This window comes from Motacilla alba, chromosome 27, assembly GCF_015832195.1.
Source record: "Motacilla alba alba isolate MOTALB_02 chromosome 27, Motacilla_alba_V1.0_pri, whole genome shotgun sequence".
Classification (NCBI taxonomy): Eukaryota; Metazoa; Chordata; class Aves; order Passeriformes; family Motacillidae; genus Motacilla; species Motacilla alba.
In genome coordinates, this window is record NC_052042.1 from 1,402,649 (window position 1) to 1,420,943 (window position 18,295).

Here is an 18,295-nt window from a genome sequence, read left to right on the forward strand (position 1 = left end):
CATATTGAATTTTCACATCTGAAACTCCTGGGACACCAGGTGGTGCAGGAAAGAAACCTGCCCTCAGAGGCAGGAAAATGTGGAGAGTTTCACTCTGCTCTTACATCTTAGGCAGCAGAGAAGTGCATTTCTACTTCTAATAGTTCCTTTTTTTAACCCTAGTTCCAATAGTTCCTTTTTTTAACTCTAGTTCCTGAGATACTTCCACAAACATCTCTGCCCGGTTCACTGTGATGCCCTGAAGTGGTATTTTCCCCAGGGATGTGTCATTTGCAAGGGATTTGCTGAATTGGGTGCTAATTATGAGTGAATGAAAGGAAATGCATTCATGGAAGCAGAGCTGGAGCAGGGATGGGCAGAGGCAGGGGTGGAGATGGATGGGGAGTCACAGAATCCCGGGAGAGCTTGGGTTGGAAGGCCCCTAAACCAGCACCCAGTGCCACCCCTGCCATGGCAGGGACACCTTCCACTGTCCCAGGCTGCTCCAGCCCCAGTGTCCAGCCTGGCCTTGGGCACTGCCAGGGATCCAGGGGCAGCCCCAGCTGCTCTGGGCACCCTGTGCCAGGGCCTGCCCACCCTGCCAGGGAACAATTCCTGCCCAATATCCCATCCATCCCTGCCCTCCTGCAGCTTCTGTCCCGTGTGTCCTTGCTGGGGATTGTGTCCAGCTCCAGCTGACATCCCCCCGTGGGGACAGAACTGATCCTGACGCCGCAGGTCACAATGTGACAAGGCTGTCAGGTCCCTGTGCTCGGGGCTGAGGGGACCTGACCGGGAGCAGGGATGGTGCAGCAGGGCTGTGGTGACACCAGCTTTGGTGCCTTGTGTGGGATCAGGGAGGTTTGGTGACGCATCAGTCCCTGGAATTGCTGTTGGAACAGTGGGGTTTTCTGAGGCGCCTCCAAGCATGTTAAAATTAGGGCCAAAACCCCTCAAATTGTAGAGCCTGTTTTTAAACCCTTTTGGCTTAAACTTCATAAGGCTGAACTTAAAAAGCTGACAATTACTGCTTGGATTTGGGGATGTTTTCATGGACAAAGGGAATTCCCAGTGACAGCAGTGCCCAGGCTGGGCTGTCATTGTCACTGAGGTTTTGAGAGCAGAGAGCCCTGACCACTCCCCAAAAACCGGCTCCACAGCGGGTTAAATGTGCTCTGATGGTCAGGCAGGTTTTTGGGACAGGTCTGTCCTCACGGGAGATTTTGGTGTTTTTTTTTTTTAAGATTTCCCTGCTGTGGCAGTGGGATTGGCAGCCGCAGCTCCGGGGCAGGGCACAAACAGCTACAAATGAGTAGAACTGAGTTTGGGTCATCGGCGCCGGGCCGGGATGTGCCCGAGCTTTCCCCGCTGCTGCCGGCAGCAGCTCCTGGCCCGCAGGGTCCCCCGGGGGCGGCTCCGCTCTCCGCGGCCGGAGCCGGGCCCGGCAGCCCCGGTGGCGGCGGAGCGGCCTCTGAGTGTCGCTGCAGGTCGCGCAGAGCCCGGCGGGGCCGCGGCTGCCCGGTGCCTCCCGCCAGAGCCGGCGCCGCTCCGGTCCCAGGGGAATGGGATCCCGGTGCCAGTGGGAATGGGATCCCGGTCCCAGGGGAATGGGATCCCGGTGCCAGTGGGAATGGGATCCCGGTCCCAGGGGAATGGGATCCCGGTGCCAGTGGGAATGGGATCCCGCTCACAACGGGAATGGGATCCCGGTGCCCGCGGGAATGGGATCCCGGTGCCAGTGGGAATGGGATCCCGGTGCCCGCGGGAATGGGATCCCGGTGCCAGTGGGAATGGGATCCCGGTCCCAGGGGAATGGGATCCCGGTGCCAGTGGGATCTCGGTCACAGCGGGAATGGGATCCCGGTAGGGGCAAGGGGCGCTGGGCTGGGCCGGGCGGCGGCTCCAAGCCAAACCATGGGAGCTGGGGGGTTCGAGAGATGCAGGCTCGTTCCCCAAAACCCGGCCCGGCCTCAGAACGCGGTACCGGGCATTTCATTGTCCCGGTACCTTCGGGGCGAGCGGTGGCCCCCGGCCCGGAGCTGAGCAGGCACCGCCGGGCGGGGACGAAGGGCGGCCGGAGGCGGTGCGGGGTGTGGAGCCCCGGTGCGAATCCGGGGTGCGGCTCCGGGATGTCGGTGGAGAAGCGTTTTAAGTCTTCATTTCGGGATTTTTAAAAAAAACTATTTTCGTTTCTTTTTATTATTTTCCCCTCCGTGTCGTGCCCGGCCCCTGCCCGGGGGCTCGGCAGCTCCCCCAGTCCCGCCCGGCCCCGCCCGGGGGCTCGGTGGCTCCGCGGGCTCGGCGACCCCGGGACCCCAACGCGGGCAGCGCCGGGAGCGGGCCCGGGGGCGGGGCCAGGGCGGCGGGGGGCGGGGCAGCCGTCATTCATAAACAGTGCAGGGCGGGGCCTGGTTTTGTGTGGGCGTGGCTTGCCATGACGGGGGCGGGGCATAAACCATTCAAGGCAATGAGGGGCGGGGCTCTGCCGGCTGCCGCCGGGCGGGGGCGTGGCCTGTGCGGCTGGGGGCGTGGCCGTCGACATCTGTGGCCGGGGAGGGGGCGTGGCCTCGGCTGCCGCGGCGGGCGCACGTGTCGGCGCGGGGCGGGGCGGCGGGCGCGCGCACTGCGCCGGCGGGAGCGCGCGCGGCGCGGGGCGGGTCCGGGCGCGGCGCTGAGCGGCGGCGGCGGCGGCGGCGGAGCAGCGAGAGCGGGGCCGGCCGGGCCGGGCCGGGCCGGGGCCGGGGCCGGGGCCGGGGCGGGCGGCGGGGGCCCGCCGGGCGCCCGCCGGGCGGCCGGCGCCATGGGCACGGTGCTGTCGCTGTCGCCGAGCTACCGGAAGGCCCCGCTGTTCGAGGAGGGGGCGGCCACGGTGGGGCACTACACGGCGGTGCAGAACAGCAAGAACGCGAAGGAGAAGGGCCTGAAGCGGCACTCGCTGATCTCGGTGCTGCCCTGGAAGCGCATCGCCGCCGTCTCCGCCAAGAAGAAGAGCTCCAAGAAGGTGCAGCCCAACGGCGGCTACCAGAGCAACGTGACCCACCTCAACAACGAGAACCTGAAGAAGTCGCTCTCCTGCGCCAACCTCGCCACCTTCGCCCCCCCGCCGCCCCCCGCCGCCGCCGCCGCCGCCCTCGCCTCGGCGCAGAAGGCGCCCCCGGCCGCGCCCGCCGCCGCCGCCGCCACCCCGCGCCGGGTCGTGGTGCAGGCGTCCACCAGCGAGCTGCTGCGCTGCCTCGGCGAGTTCCTGTGCCGCCGCTGCTACCGCCTGAAGCACCTCTCGCCCACCGACCCCGTGCTCTGGCTGCGCTCCGTGGACCGCTCGCTGCTGCTGCAGGGCTGGCAGGACCAGGGCTTCATCACGCCGGCCAACGTGGTCTTCCTCTACATGCTGTGCCGGGACGTCATCTCGGCCGAGGTGGCCAGCGACCACGAACTGCAGGCAGTGCTGCTCACCTGCCTGTACCTCTCCTACTCCTACATGGGCAACGAGATCTCGTACCCGCTGAAGCCCTTCCTGGTGGAGAGCTGTAAGGAGGCCTTCTGGGACCGCTGCCTCTCCATCATCGACCTCATGAGCCCCAAGATGCTGCAGGTCAACGCCGACCCGCACTACTTCACCCAGGTCTTCGCCGACCTCAAGAAGGAGAGCGGCTCCGAGGAGAAGGGCCGGCTGCTCATCGGCCTCGACCGGTGAGCGCCCGCCGCCCCCCGCGCCCCCGGACACGCCGCGCCCGCCCGGCCCGGAGCCGCTCCCGGGGGGGTTTGCCCGGCGGGGAAGCGCGGGAGCCGCCGCCGCCTCTCCCCCTGGGGGGACACGGGGGGTTCGGCCGCCGCCGGACCGGAGCGCAGACCCCCGGTTCCCTCCCGCGCCGCCGCTTTCCAGCCGCCCCCTCCCCATGCTGCGGGCCCGGGGATGCTGCGGCTCCGCCGCTGGATTGAGCCCAGCAATTCATGGATGGGGGGACGAGAACCCCCCCAGCCGATCTCCATCGGGAGCGGAGCGGGGCTCCGCCGGTCACCGCATCACCGAGACAGAGCCCAGGTAAGGGGAAAAAAAAAAAAAAAAAAGGAAAAAATTCCTGTAAAGGCTCCAGCGCAGGCGGCTGAACCGGCCCGGTCGGGACTCACCGGCAGCACCGGGACAGAGACGCGGGCACGGCCCGGGGACCCCCCCACCCCCTTTCCTCCTTCATCCCCCCCCCCCCCCCCCCCTTTATTTATTTTCTTTGAAGAGACTCGAATTCCCGAGCGGGTCCGGGTGACGGGAATCACCGCCACTGTTCATGAGATCAATGTGAAATGTCTTGTTCCCATCGTGCACTGGTCATGAGTATTGTGTAAAGGATCTACTTGAGTGTGCAAGCAAGGGGAGCCGCCACATGCTGCTATATGAATTCTTCTAGAACAAACCCAACGAACTGCAAACCTGCGGGGGGGAAAGAGAAAAAAAAACCCTTCTTTCTTCTGTCATTGTTGCTTTTCCAGTGGTATTGCGCATGCAAACAGGAGCATTTTGTGTCTTCGGGAAAAAAAAAAAAAAAGGAAAAAACGATAAAAAAATAATAATCAAAAGAAAAACCTTAACGAGAGATGGCTGTAAAATTACACCCATGCACAAAGACCCGCCACCACCCCGACACCGCAGTCTCGAGCCGGTATTCCCGTATCAGGCCTGGGGACTGAGACCTTCTTTTTGGGTTTTATCCTTTTCTTTTCTCCGTGTGCTCAGTTCTAGTTTAGTTCTGGTCCATCGGGCGTTAAACTGGCGAACAAGAGGGAGAAATAACGTGCCATTTATTTTTATTTTTGATTTTTCACTTGAAGCTCTTCATGGCTGTACATTGGACCCTGCTAATGATACATGTGTACGTACGTTTTTTTAGTGCAATCTCTTCTGTAGATCTTTGTTGACCAAATTGGTGGGTATTGTTACTTATTAATTTATATTTGTCTCATTTTGTATGTATGTGTATAGTGTGTTTGTAAGTATGTGTGGTTTATAACCCGACCGACTGTGTCATGGGGCTCAGTGTGCCTGTAATTTAATCCCCCCCCTTATTTTTATTTATTTTTGTACTGTGCTGATTAAATAAAAATGCACTGACCATCCATTACACGGCAGCGGCTCGTGGCCGAGTCTTTTCTGCGCTCGCAGCCCTCGGAGCGGGCGGTGGGATTTGTGTTGACGACAGAGGCTTGAACGCAGCCGCCGCTTTAATCGCGTTACCGGCGCCGGGGTCACCCCGTGCGGGGGGAGCGGCGGGGCCGGCAGCAGCCGGAGGGGGAAAGTCGGGATACTGGGATAACTGGGATAACTGGGATACTGGGATACTGGGATAACTGGGATACTGGGATAACTGGGATAACTGGGATACTGGGATAACTGGGATACTGGGATAACTGGGATATCGGGACGCAGAGCATCATTGCCCCCGCGCCGGCAGGAACGGGCAGTGCCACGCTGGGATGCAGCTAATTGCTTTCTTTTATTATTTATTACAGTGAATTATGTAAACAAAATCCAGGTCCATTAGAGTAGGGTTTTTTTTTAATGCTCTTTTACACATAAAATATCAGCGATTTATTTAAAAAAAAAAAAAAAAAAAGGTTCATTGCATTATCGCCCCCGGCTGAGGATCCAAGTTTCAATTTAGAAATAGTTAATTTATGGGAAAACCAAGAATATATATATTTTATATATTTATATATATATTTATATATATATATATAAAACCAGAGCAGGAACAGATAATATATTTTATAAGACACATCTCATCACATACAATATTGCCATCTCATGGTAGGAGGAATTTCCCAAGCCTGCGATTCGTTGCTGTCCATCCCAGTTCCATCCGACCATTCTTCTGGAGGGACAAGGGTACGAAAGTGCTGATCCCACCCCCAGCACCGCCCGGGGCGGGGACGTTTGCACCGGGACAGAAGGCGAGAAGTGCAAATCCAAAGGCACAGACACGCCGGGCATCCCCTCGGAGCGTCCCCGGCAGGGCAGGGGGGGCCGTAGCTTTGGCATTGGTGGTGCCCCTCCAGAGGAGCCGATGTGGGGTCAAAGGGGGCGCTGGAGGTCCCGGGGGGGTCCCGGGTGGTCCCGGGGTGCTGTGTGAGCGTGGTGCCTCGGGGCTGCCGGTGTCACCTCCTGGCCCAGCGCTGGTGGTGCCTCGGGGCTGCGGCGTCTGGAGGAGCCCCTGCCCAAGGGGACCCTGCAGACACCCCAGAGCTGCACACGGAGAGGGGCACTGGGGACTGGGGGGTGCTGGGCGTTCCCAGGGCTGGTCCAAGGCCAGGGACAACGGGAATGGGAGAGCTCTGCCACGGGAACTCCCGTGCATGGGCTTGTCCCGGTTCACTCATGCTCTACATCCCTGTCCCTGCTCTCAGAGGTGCCAGTGGGACACCAAGGCTGCCGCGACCTGTCCCGTGCCCCATGTCCACGGCACGGCTTCAGGAAACCTTTTGTGAGTGAGGAGCCTCTTCCAGGCTTTCCAATTCCCAAAATGCTACATCAAACAAGTGCTCCCCATCTGCCGGGCTGGGACTCCGAGGCGGGGTCACCACTCAGCTCCCCCCTCTCCAGGGCTGGGAATCCTGACCTGACCAGCAGCGCCAGGACAATCCCAATGTACAATCCCAAAAGCCCGGGCTGCTCAGGGGCAGTGGGAATAAACCACTGAGGGGATCCATATCCCTCCACCAAGACAGAGCTTGATCTGGGCTGGGCAGGGAGAGCCCGACACCCCAACACCCACAGCCCGCTGCTGGGAAGAGCCGGGAAAACTCTTTGGAGGGAGGAGCCTGGCGCTGGCAGCTGGGGCTGTGCCAGGCTAACGTTGGATAGTGCAAAGCTTGGCCCCCCAAAGCTGCCCCTGCTCCTGGGCTCACCCCTGCTGCGGGTCCCCTCAGCCCTCCCAAGGCTGGCACAGACACAAAGCCACGGGGATCATCTGGAATTCAGCACGGCCACTCGGTCCCAAAGGGAACCCACCGGCTTCAGGCCCTTGGAGGGGGTAATTAAGGCAAAAAGCAATCCAGGATTAATGAATCCAGGCCCGCACTGGAAATCCCCTGTCCAGCCAAGGTGCCTCGATGGGTGGATGAATTCCCGAGGGAAAGCAGCAGGTCTGGAGGTGTCTCCATGAACCTTCCCAGCTCCGGGTGCCCGGGGGCTGCAGGAGAGCGGAGTGTGGAAGGCAGCCCTCCCTTCCCAGCCTGGCTCTGGTTCCGTGGGGATCTGGCCCTACAGAACCCGGCTCCCTGAGCTGGGCATCTTTGGTTCCTCCTCTGGAGGCTGCATCATACTGCAGAAACTGACCCACGGGAAAGGAGCATGGAAGGGAGAACTGGAGAGGGGGGAGGAATCAATGCGGGAAAGGGAAGAAGGGGTCGAAGTACCTAGAAACTCTTTTTTTTTCAGACTAATTCCGAAGGAAGCACTCTTCTGACATTCCAGCCTGGTTTGTAATGTGGAGAACAGGTCACCGGCTGTTTCAGGTCTTCATTCCGTGTGAATTTGGCTTTTCCAACAGCCGGAATTTGGGTTTTCCAAACCTTGAGCTTCAGAGGCTGCTTTAGGCACCTGGCGAGTGGCTGCTGAGCATCTCCCGAGGAATCCCGGCGAGCCCAGCCCCGCTCCGAGGGGAGAGGCCGTTAATTGCCCGGCACGCAGAGCACGAAGCCGGAGCGGTGCTTGGTGAAATCCGGCTGGGGTTGGTTGATCTTGGTCTCCACGGACACGGTGCATTTCCTGCCGTGCAGGCTGCACTGCACCGGGTTGGTGACAGTGACGTGCAAGGCACGCTTCTCCCTGCGGGAAAGGGACAGAGTCAGGAGGGGTGGGATGGGGTGGGATGGGATGGGATGGGGTGGGATGGGCGTTTTCAGGTCAGGCACATCCTGCAGCCATCCCAAAACTCTGTGTTAAGCCAGGCCTGAGCTCTGAGCCCAGCTTTGGGCTCCTGCTCGTGAAGCCTTCCACTCTGGGGTCCTGTGGGAGGCCTCAGCTCCATGGGCAGAGCACAGACCAGGTCAAAGGGCCCAGGGGCTGCTGCCAGCTCAGCCACTGCCCCCTGAATGGCCCTACAGTGACCCCCTCCAGCTCTGTGCCTGCAGCAGTGACAGGGACATCCCTGGGCTGAGCTCAGACAGAAATACAGCCTGGAACAGTGGAAGGAACCACAGGCAGGGGTGATGGCTCTTCCCAATTCCCTGTCAGACAGACAGACCAAACTGGCTGGGACAAAACTCCGTCCCTGCAGCTTTTGATCCCCCTAACCCAGTTTGGGCACTAAACACGATTCCCACGGGTGAATCAGGACTTTGTGCCCCCCACGCTGGTTTGTGTGGCTGTTGGGGCCACTGCCAGTGGGGACATGAGGACAGCAGGGCCAGCATGACTGGCAAGAATCTCCCCCTTTGCTAAAGGCCATAAAGACCCCTGCTCTAAATCCCAAAAAAATGATCCTTGTGCCATAAGCAGAGAAATCACAAATCATGGAATCATTCAGGTGGGGAAAACCCTCTGGGATCATCAAGTCTGACTGTTCCCCCAGCACTGCCAAGGCCACCACTGACCCATGTACCCAAGTGCCACATCCACGTGTCCTGGGCAGCTGTGTCAGTGCTGATCAGCCCTTTCCATGAAGAAAGGGAAGAACCCAGCAATGCCATGGCCTCACTGATGGCCTGGCTGCTCCAGGGGCTGGGATGGAGCTGAGGCCACGCTGATGGCCCAGCTCCAGCCACGATTCCTTGGGACCAGCCAAGAACCCCCAGAGATCCACAGGAGAGGGGATCCACAGGAAAAACCTGCAGCAGATCCGTCCCCATGAGCCATCACCAATGGGAAGAGCTATCCAGGGACTTGGCCTTTGGGGATTCTCTCCTGTGACCTCACCCACACTTCAAATTCCCATATTTCCAGCATTTTTAGTAAAATACTGAGTGGTTTAGAATCGTTGACATTCTTTGGATGCTCCAAACACCCCTGGGGGATGTGCTGGGATCCCATTCCCCATGTTTGGCTCCCAGATCCCAGGCCCTGCCTTGTCTGAGCCATTCCAGCACTTCCACTGCCACAGCCCGAGTCCTTTCTGCAGTTTTTACTCCGTTCCTATGGACAGACTGTTCAGGTGGTTACATCCAAATTCAGATTTTCACCACTTCCATAACAATGCTTGGTTGTTGAAGGGGCTGGCAGGGCCCAGCACACAAAGCCCTCGTGTAGTTGATGTTATTACAGGTATTTAATGTTATTTACTCCTGCCTGGGTGAGCTGAGGCTGCAATCCCAGCTTAGCTTGCTATTTTTGTTGTGTCTTAGTGGAATGAGCTGCACACTGAGGAGCCTCTCAGAGATCCCTGCTCCTTGGGAAAAGCTCCAGCATCAAATGCCCCTAACAGGGATAAGGATGAAGGACTTTTCCTGTCCCACAGCAAGCTCTAGGTGACCAGGCAGAGGAGCTGGGGAGAGGAACCTCAATAACCTGAACTGTGACCCCAAGCAGGACCCAGGCCTGGCAATCTGAAAGTCCTGGATGCCCTGTGGCTGTGGGACCTGCAGGAAGCTGCATCAGTCTGGGTCTCAGCTCGTGCTGGGACGAGGAGAATCACCTGAACACAGGTCTGAGCGAAGCTGACGCTGTCCTGGCAGGGAGGGATCTGGAGAAGATGCTCTGATCTTTGCCACGTGTGACAATCCCATTAAATTAAGGCTCCCCTCCCCCTCTCTCATTCCCAGAGCCCACCTTGCCAAAGCTCCTTCACTCATCACGTGCTGCTCTTCTTCACGCGAGGGTTCAGCCTCAAAGCTTTTGCTCAGGGAGCAGCTCCAGGATGGAGCAATCCACAGGGATCTGTGAGTGCTCAGGGGTGACAAACCCCTCCTTGGTGTCCCTGCTGGGCAGCCCAGGATACCAGCCCTGCCACCAGCCCCAGGAGCAGCTGGAGCTGCTGGCACCCCGGGGCTGTTGGGCACCGCTCCGGAGCTTGGTGCGAGGCCAGCGAGGCAGAGGGGCAGGACATTCCCCTTTGCTTTCCAGCCCACAGCAGGGCAGCCTCTCCTGGAGCAGCAGTGACACAGCGGTGGCAGCTGCTGGCTGCCCTGGGCTGCCCAGGTTTGCTGCTTGGCCCCAAGGCAGGGAACAGCTGCTGCAGCAGCTGGGAAAGAGGACTGAGACCTTCCCAGTCGCACAAAGGGCTTGGGTGGGAGCTGCTTCCCTGAGCTCCTGCTGAATTGAGATCCCACGGGAAGGGGCTGAGATGGAATGGACCAGAACAACCCCGGATGACAACAAAGTCTCTCACAGACAAGGGCAACACACAACCTTTGGAGATCAGGGATGCTCAGCAGGACCCCGATGGCAGCAAAGGCACAGACAAGTCCCACTTCCAATCAAATCTGAGCTGAAAAAGGAGTTTTCATGGCATAAACCTGTCCCACCGCCTTTGGGGACTTTGGACAAGGGATGGAGGGACAGGACCCAGGGAATGGCTCCCAATGCCAGAGGGCAGGGATGGATGGGATATTGGGAATTGGGAATTGGGAATTGTTCCCTGGGAGGGTGGGCAGGCCCTGGCACAGGGTGCCCAGAGCAGCTGGGGCTGCCCCTGGATCCCTGGCAGTGTCCAAGGCCAGGTTGGAGCAGCCTGGGACAGTGGAAGGTGTCCCTGCCATGGCAGGGGTGGCACTGGATGGGCTTTGAGGTCCCTTCCAGCCAAATTCCTCTGGGATTCCCTGCGGGCACCAGGCACTGCTGGGGCTGAGTCCAGCCCGGGCTGATGGCAGCTCTGGCTCCTCACCAAGCCCTGATGGAAGTGAAGTCCATCAGGACAAAGTGATGGGTGCTGCTGGGCTCCTCCTGGGGAATAACCCCACTCCTGATCAGCTGTGATTCCAGCAGGATGTGAGTGCTGGCTGAGCCCTGGAGGGAAGGAACCCAGCACTCAGGAGGTGCTGGCAGAACGGAACAGGGAAAAGAGGTTCTGTGAGAAGTCAGGATCCAGCATTGCTCCCATCCTGCCAGGGAACCACGTGGCAATTCTGTGTGTGATGAGGCACAGAGTGATTCCTGTTCATAATAAACACCAAGGTGTTGGTGCTTCTACAAACTCAGGTCTTCATACAACACAGGGAATATTTTTGGGTGGAAACAGCCTCTCCTGACAAGTCAGCAGTACCAGCTACAGCTGCTGATGCCAGGCTGGGACTGCTCTTTGCCTTTTCCTGGCTCAGTGAACCCTGCAGGACCGGGGCACTGCTCCTCCTCCACCTACCCCAGCCCATCCCAGCGCCCCCAGGGCCTTCCCCAGCTGCCCCCGCTCTCCTGGCTCACAGGAGGAGCTAAAGGCTGTGTGGGATGAGCACGGTGTGTGTGTGGGAGACACATCCCAGAGCAGCCCCCGAGCCACTACAGGAGCTGAGCAGGCATGGGGGCAGCGCTGGCAAAAGGGAAACCAGCAGAGAAAGGAGGACTCTGAGTGGAGGCAGATCACTGGCCCATGAAATGTGAGAGTTTTGACTGAGCATTTAATCCAGGACCTCGGGGGAAACACAAGGCAAGTGGCACAGAAATGGCCACAGACATCTGTGAGAGCTGCACAGAGACAGCACAGCACCAACACGGGGTGGGAAGGCAATGGGGAAGGGAAGGAGAGCAGGAAGATCAGAGGTGAGGACAAGCAGTGCAAGACTAAGAAGTTAAATCACTGCATTGTTAAATAAATGTAAATACAGGAGGAGCCAGGGGCTTGGAGCAACCTGGGGTAGTGGGAAGTGTTCCTGCCCATAGCAGGGGTGGAACTGGGTGGGCTTTATGGTCCCTTCCAGCCCAAACCATTCCATGATTCCATGCTTGAGAACAAGCCCGGATGAGCTGGAACGCCCTGGAAGAGCGACAGGCATGAGAACACAGCAAAGACCCAAGGAAGAGATATTCCCCAGTGGGAGCACAGCAGGATGGGGAGCTGGGAACACCCTGGGACTGGGACAGCAGCAGCAGCCAGGGATGGGGAGCTGGGAACACCCTGGGACTGGGACAGCAGCAGCAGCCAGGGATGGGGAGCTCCAGAGCTGCAGCCCCATCCCTGCCAGGGATCCAATGGAACAGGGCTTTGTGAAGCTTTCCCAGGATTTTTAAATGAGGTGCTGTCCCACGGACAGAGTGGGAAACAAGCTCTTTTCAGAAGCAGAATTTGGGTAGAGATGGCAAAGCCAGCACAGTAATTGCCTGATTTTCATGACAACAAACCAGAGGGATTTCAACCAAGCGTGCAACCAAGTGTGAAATGAGGGCTCAGCAGCAATGAACCCACTGGGATGGATTCCAAAGGGGATTGCTTTAAACCATCAAACCTTTCCAAAGTTTAGACCAAGGCCTCTTTCTGGAAAGTCAGGAGCACTGTGGGCCACCTGGTTGGCTTCCAGCTCAGGATATTCTGTGATTCTCTGGCTCCAAGGAAGCCTGCAGCTGCACACAAGATGTGAGGACTGCGAGGGGCAGGATGGAAAACAGACCATCGTGGTAACACCTCATGGGAGCCAGTGCTGCAGCCTCACCTGGACCCTGGCTGCAGCTTTTGAGAGGGTGCAGCCATGAAAAAAAACCATTAGGAAGGCTCCCAGATGAAGGGAGGCTGCAGAAAAGAGCCCAAAAAAGCAGCAGCTATATTCTGTGTGAAGAAAAAACACAGGAAGCAGGGAGAGAGAAACTCAAGAGGTCTAAAAAAAGGCAATTTTCAAGGCTCTGCTTCCTAACAAGAGCCAAGGAGACAAACAGGGATACTGAAAATTTCAAGGAGGGTTCAATCAGCTCTCCAGGCTATGTGTGCTGTCACTGCTGGGGAGGACTCCAGGCTGTGGTGGCAGAGAGGTGACAATCATGGAGCCACAAAATCATGGAATGCTTTGGGTTGGAAGAAACCTTCAGGACCATTAAGTTTCAACCACATCCAGTGCCACCCCTGCCATGGGCAGGGACACCTTCCTCTGTCCCAGGCTGCTCCAAGCCCCGTCCAGCCTGGCCTGGGACACTTCCAGGGATGGAGCATCCATGGAATAACCTGTGCCAGGGCCTGCCCACCCTCACAGGGAGGAATTTCTTGAGCAGGGTCTAAAGAGCCAACAGATATAAGGTGGGTAATAAACAAGGACATATCTGAGTTACAACAAGTGACATTTGGGGACAGATAAGTGTTCTCTCAAGAGGGTTTAGGGCCCAGGCTGGTGGCTGGCAGGGCAGGGATCAGGGTCTATCTCACCCGAGCACTTGTGGGCTTCTGCAGCTTGCAGGACAATGATACTGAGGGCAATGGGCTCAAAGGGAAACTTACTGAGAAAATTATTCCCACAACAGCTTCAACAGAGAAAAATAGGAATAGCTGGATTCCCAAGGGGTTCAGGAGCAAAACCTGCACTAAGACCTTGTGTGCCCTTTGTGTCCCCCTGTACCAGCCAGCCGGTGGGAGCTGCTCCCAGGAAGGGCTGCCACTCTTCATGTGACCACAAGAATCCCAAAGCCACTGTCCCCAGGGAGCCAGGACACAAAGGACACATGTCAATAATCCTGGGTGGACATTTCATTCCAGAGCTGCAGCTCTGGCACTTCAGCTCTGCCTCTCCCAGGGCAGTCACATCTCAAGTGTGGCAGCTCCAAAGCACCAGTCCCACTGCCAGAGGAGATTTATCCACTCAGAGCATAAATTTCCCCATGTAAGACTCAGATGATTTTGACAGCATCATCCCTGTGACTCCTTGGCACTCTTCATCCTTCTCAGAGGGAGAAAGCACCTTCCCCATCCAGGTCTTGTTAGAAAAAGTTTCAAAGCAATGATTTACTGGGCTGTGTGATCCAGAAACAACTTAACACCCTCTTTCCTCCTTGACTCAGCTGCTGGGCTGCATTGAGAGCCCCTCTTCAGCAGCCACTCCTGTTCAGGACAGCCCCAAAGGCAGAGCAGGCAGCTCCCTTCACCCCACAGCTTCCTGAGGAGAGGAGGACACGAGCCAGGAGCCCCTTCTGGGTGCAGATCTCTCCCCTCTGGGGGAGGCAGGGGATGCACACACACACACAGACAGACACACACACAGGGAGTCTGTGACGCACATGTGCCACAGAGGGAGATGAAAACATCTGAAACCACAAGGGCTTTGCAAAACCTGCCTTGTGAAAGCCTCTCGGGGCTCACAGGATGTTTCTCTCCAGCGTCACCGGCTTTCGGAGCTCTGGCCTTGTCGAGCTCCTCAGAGCCAGGTGGCCTTGGCAGAGATCAGACATTAGGATGGATCAAAGCTATGGAAAAGAGGCTACAAAGAAAGTCAGACACGAATCAAGGAGATCTCAAGTCAGGATCAAAAGGAGAATTTCCATAGTCAAAGGTCAGAGCGGCTGCTCCAGGCATTTTGATGCCGGGAAAGGTCACTGGGCTGAGCACAGCTGCCAGGTCCCTCCTCACCGTGTGTTTTTTCACAATTATCTGCAGTCAAGTGACACTTGAGACACTGAATTTTTTTTTTTCCAATCTTCAAAACCAGCAAATATTTACAGTCTATTTCTTTTGTGCCTCGTGGTCTGCTCGGGCAGATCACCTCGGAGGCTGCCAGAAGTGCCTTTGCAGAAGGAATTTTTTAATGTGCAGGAGAAGCACCCGGCTAAACTGTGAGCTGAGAACTCAACCCCTCCACTTAAGAAGTGCCTTTCAAGCCTTTCTGGCTCAGCCTTGCCCACTGAGTTACCCGAGCAAAGCACAGCCTGGCTTTGGGAACTGCTGGGTGACACAAATTTCATCATCACCTGCTGAGCTGTGACAGCAGCGCTGCTCCTGCCCTTCCAATGAGCAGCAGGAACTGTTAATATGTGTCTCTTCCCAGCGCAAAGTGCCACACATGTCCCACGGCACAGGACAGGGCAGAGCCAAGCCAGCTGCACCGAGATGGTCCCTTTGAGTCGTGTCTGGGCCATAAAAGCCACTTTCCTGAGACAACAGCAGCTGCCACTGCACTGCTGGGCCTTTGCCATGATGTGTCTGCAGCACACCCAGGTGTATTCCTTCCCCTCTGGCTCAGAAGAGCATTAAATATGTGTATATAAATTATTATATATATATAATTATATATATAATATATATAATAGATAATATATAATATATACTTATTAATATAATATAATATAACATAATATAATATACAGAATATGTATAATATATATAACATTATACTATAGTGCTATAACAATATGATTATAATAAACTTATATAATATTTATATCATTATATAAAATTATATTTAAAATTTAAAAAATCATTAAATAAAAATCCCCAGCTCATTAAATATTTGGCTCTCTCATTCCTAGAATGCATTTATTGCCATTGATCCCAAGGCTGGGAGGTGCTGAAGCAGCTGGTGAGCTGCAATTCCTTCCTCACTGATTTAGGACCTGGGGAGTCTGTGCATCCCTCCCCAGGAGCTGGGAATCGTCCCTCCAGGGAGAGCTGTGAATGCCAGCGAGCTGGGAAATATTTCTGTCTCTTCCAGCCAACCCCTTTGGCTCAGGAGCTCCTGGGCAGGGCATCCCGAGGCGATGGGGCAGGGGCTGCTCCTCCCCTCCCCTTCAGGAGCTTGGCCCAGCAGCCAGGCTGCTGTAAAACACCCAAACAGCCCACGGGGGGCTCCGGGCACAGGCCCCAGCCACGGGGCTGCACCCCAAAGCAGCATTTTATGGTGGGAAAGCCCCAGAAGTGGTTTGAGACATCGCTCTGTGTGTCACTGCGTGGTGTGTCCCTTCCTCCAGCCTGGGAAGAGCGGGGACACACAGGAATGTCACAGTTCCTACCACGGAACTTCCAAGAGAGGGATCACAGCCTCACCCAAGCTCCATCCTCCTGCTGAGCCAGGGCCAGCCCTCACTGCCTGAACCCCCACCCCAGGCCTGACCCAGCTGGGCCTGAGCTCAGCTAAAACCAGGCCTGGAGCTCGTTACCCCTCTGGGACTATTACTCCATCCCAGACCAGAGTGGACAGGGCTTGGAGCAGCCTGGTCTGGTGGAAGGTGTCCCTGGCCAAGGTCCCCCCCAGCCCAACCCATTCCATGTATAAATTTCCCCCTTCCCTGCCCGCCCAGCACAGGAGGCTCCAGGCTCCCTCAGCTCTGCTCCTGTGGGAGCTGGGAATTCATCTCTGGGCTTCAAAGAGAGAAATCTCAGGTTTTCCCACCCTTGTGCCACCAGCTTCCAGTGCCTGACACCATTTATCCCCCGTGAGCACTCCCTAAAGCTGGTCAGGGGTTTTGTGGAGGAAAAACACAGGCTCACTCAACAGGGCAACCTGGAACCTGCAGTAATGAAGGAGCTAAAAAAGAAAAAAAAAAAAAAAAACAGTTTAAAAAGCACCAATAGATTGTTAAATATTTCATTTCCTCCAGCAGGCAAAACGAAAAATTTCCAATTCCCTGAGGTGAAGGCAGCTCCCAGCCCCCATGGCAGCCAGGGCTGATGGATGGAGCATCCTGGCAGAGGCCCCCGACCTGCCACATGCTCCCCTGGAGGGAACTCTAAAATCCACAGAGTGCTCCTTCCCTGATCCCTGTCACACCACAGGAATGTGGGTTGGATTCAATGACCTTTAAGGTCCCTTCCAATCCAAACTGCTAAATGATTCTGTGAATTAAATTCACTCAGAATTCAATGTAATTTGAATTTTTGAAGGGAAGGAAAAGGGTGGGGAGAGCTGGGCCAGGGCACATGGGCCTGGGGCTCCCAGTGACAGCAGGGAGGATGATGGGGACATCTCCCAGCCCAGCTCCATGTGCTGCTCCCCTTCACCTGCCCAGCCCCACCCTGCTCTGAGCACTGACAGCAGCAGGGATGAACTGCAGCTTCTTCTGCAGCCTCAGTGAAGTCACATCTCAGAGCTATTCTGAGCCTGGCAGAGCTCTGGGGAGGCAGAGCTCATCCGGCTCTGCCGTGGCCTCAGGATGCTGGAGTGTTACATATTTTATAAAAACCACCATGCCAAAAATATGATTCCAAGTGCTTGGCTGGAGCAGAGGAAAGCAGCACATTGGGGGTGATGCCAAGAGCCTGGCATTAGAAATACACCAGCACATAAATAAAAGAAGAGCACTTAGGAGGATGAGCACAGAGCTGCCTCCTGTTTGGGACATGGTGGACTCAACTCCTGAGCAGGCTGAGATACAGCTAAAGTCTTTCCTTGTATTCTCTTCCCAGTGCTGGCCCAGCTGGGGGAATGAATTCACCAGCCCCACGTTTACTGGGGCACGTTTGCAAAGCCCCCCCTCAAAGGATGCTCCTGGCCCGTTCAGCAGCTGCTGATCAAATTCTGCCAGCTGAAGATTGAAAAGGCAGAAATTCCCCCCCAAAAAATACTTTGAAGGGAATCCAGCACCTTTCAGGCATCTGGGATGTGTTTGTTCAAGATCTGCAAGACCGTGAGGTACAGGGGGTTGATGCAGAGGACAAAGGTGTGGGATTATTCACCTGTTTTCCACTCAGATTTACAAGTGGCAATGACTTTGGAGTAGCAAGGAGTGGTTGGAGCAGCTGATGGATGCTTTACACTGGAAAACAACAGCACAGAGAAGCTGTGCTCTCACTTTGGTACACAGAAAACCTCCAGGCATCCTGAGGGATGAGCAGCTCTGCTTTTCCCACTGCAGGGCTGTGAATTAAATGGATATTTTTAGAGCCTGGCAGAGGTCTGAAGCCACAACAAAGGGGAAGCTTCCACTGAGCTTCCCAGAGATCACCCGAAATCACGACAGGAACACAAATAGCACGGACACTTTTGAAATCCTCTGGTTTTTTCTCATTATTCCTTGGGATTGACCTGTGCCAGTGAAACTGCCAGGAAGCAGCTGGGATAAGAGAGGACAATTTGCTGTGGTGAAGTCACCAGCTCGGCTAGCTTGGCTCCAGGGGCTGGAAGGAGGGGGACAGCAGCAGCAGGGCTGTGGCCAGGCAGAGGGGATGGCAGCAGGGTTGTCACATCCCACCACAGCTCGGGGGGGCTGTGCTCCCGGACAGAGCCGGGGCAAACAGCTCAGCTCCCTTGTATTCCATGCACATCCCTGCTGAGCTCGTTAAAGCCAGAGCTGGGGATGTGCCGGGAGGGCTCTGCCACCCTGGGGAACATCCCGAGCGTGTGCCAGCCGTGTGTGCTGGGTGTGGGGGTGACGAGGGGTGCTCGGGGGGGCTGGAGGGGCGCTGGAAGGATGCTGGAGAGCGGCTGCTCCCAGTGCCGCAGCTCCCGGTCGCTATAGCAACCTGGCTATCCCTCATCCCATCTGATGCCT

General features: G+C 56.7%; 2 protein-coding genes across 2 annotated transcripts in view; one reads left to right on the top strand and one right to left on the bottom strand.

Annotated features, from left to right (window-relative positions):
- The first annotated feature begins 2,640 nt into the window (after window positions 1–2,640).
- On the top strand, window positions 2,641–5,100 carry CDK5R1 (cyclin dependent kinase 5 regulatory subunit 1). The gene has a single exon (XM_038163321.1). The coding sequence runs from the start codon at window positions 2,780–2,782 to the stop codon at window positions 3,671–3,673; it is 894 nt and encodes a 297-aa protein (XP_038019249.1). The 5' UTR covers window positions 2,641–2,779; the 3' UTR covers window positions 3,674–5,100.
- Window positions 5,101–5,530: 430 nt separating this feature from the next.
- The window catches only part of MYO1D (myosin ID), a 157,790-nt gene continuing 145,025 nt past the window's right edge, over window positions 5,531–18,295 (bottom strand). The window contains exon 22 of the mRNA XM_038162881.1: window positions 5,531–7,798. Within this exon, the coding sequence (XP_038018809.1) occupies window positions 7,642–7,798 (157 nt within the window). The 3' untranslated portion in view covers window positions 5,531–7,641. The remainder of the gene's footprint in view (window positions 7,799–18,295) is intronic.

What these genes read in the sequence shown, in the direction of transcription:
- CDK5R1 (XM_038163321.1), top strand. Translation starts at nt 2,780, where the DNA reads ATGGGCACGGTGCTGTCGCTGTCGCCGAGCTACCGGAAGGCCCCGCTG.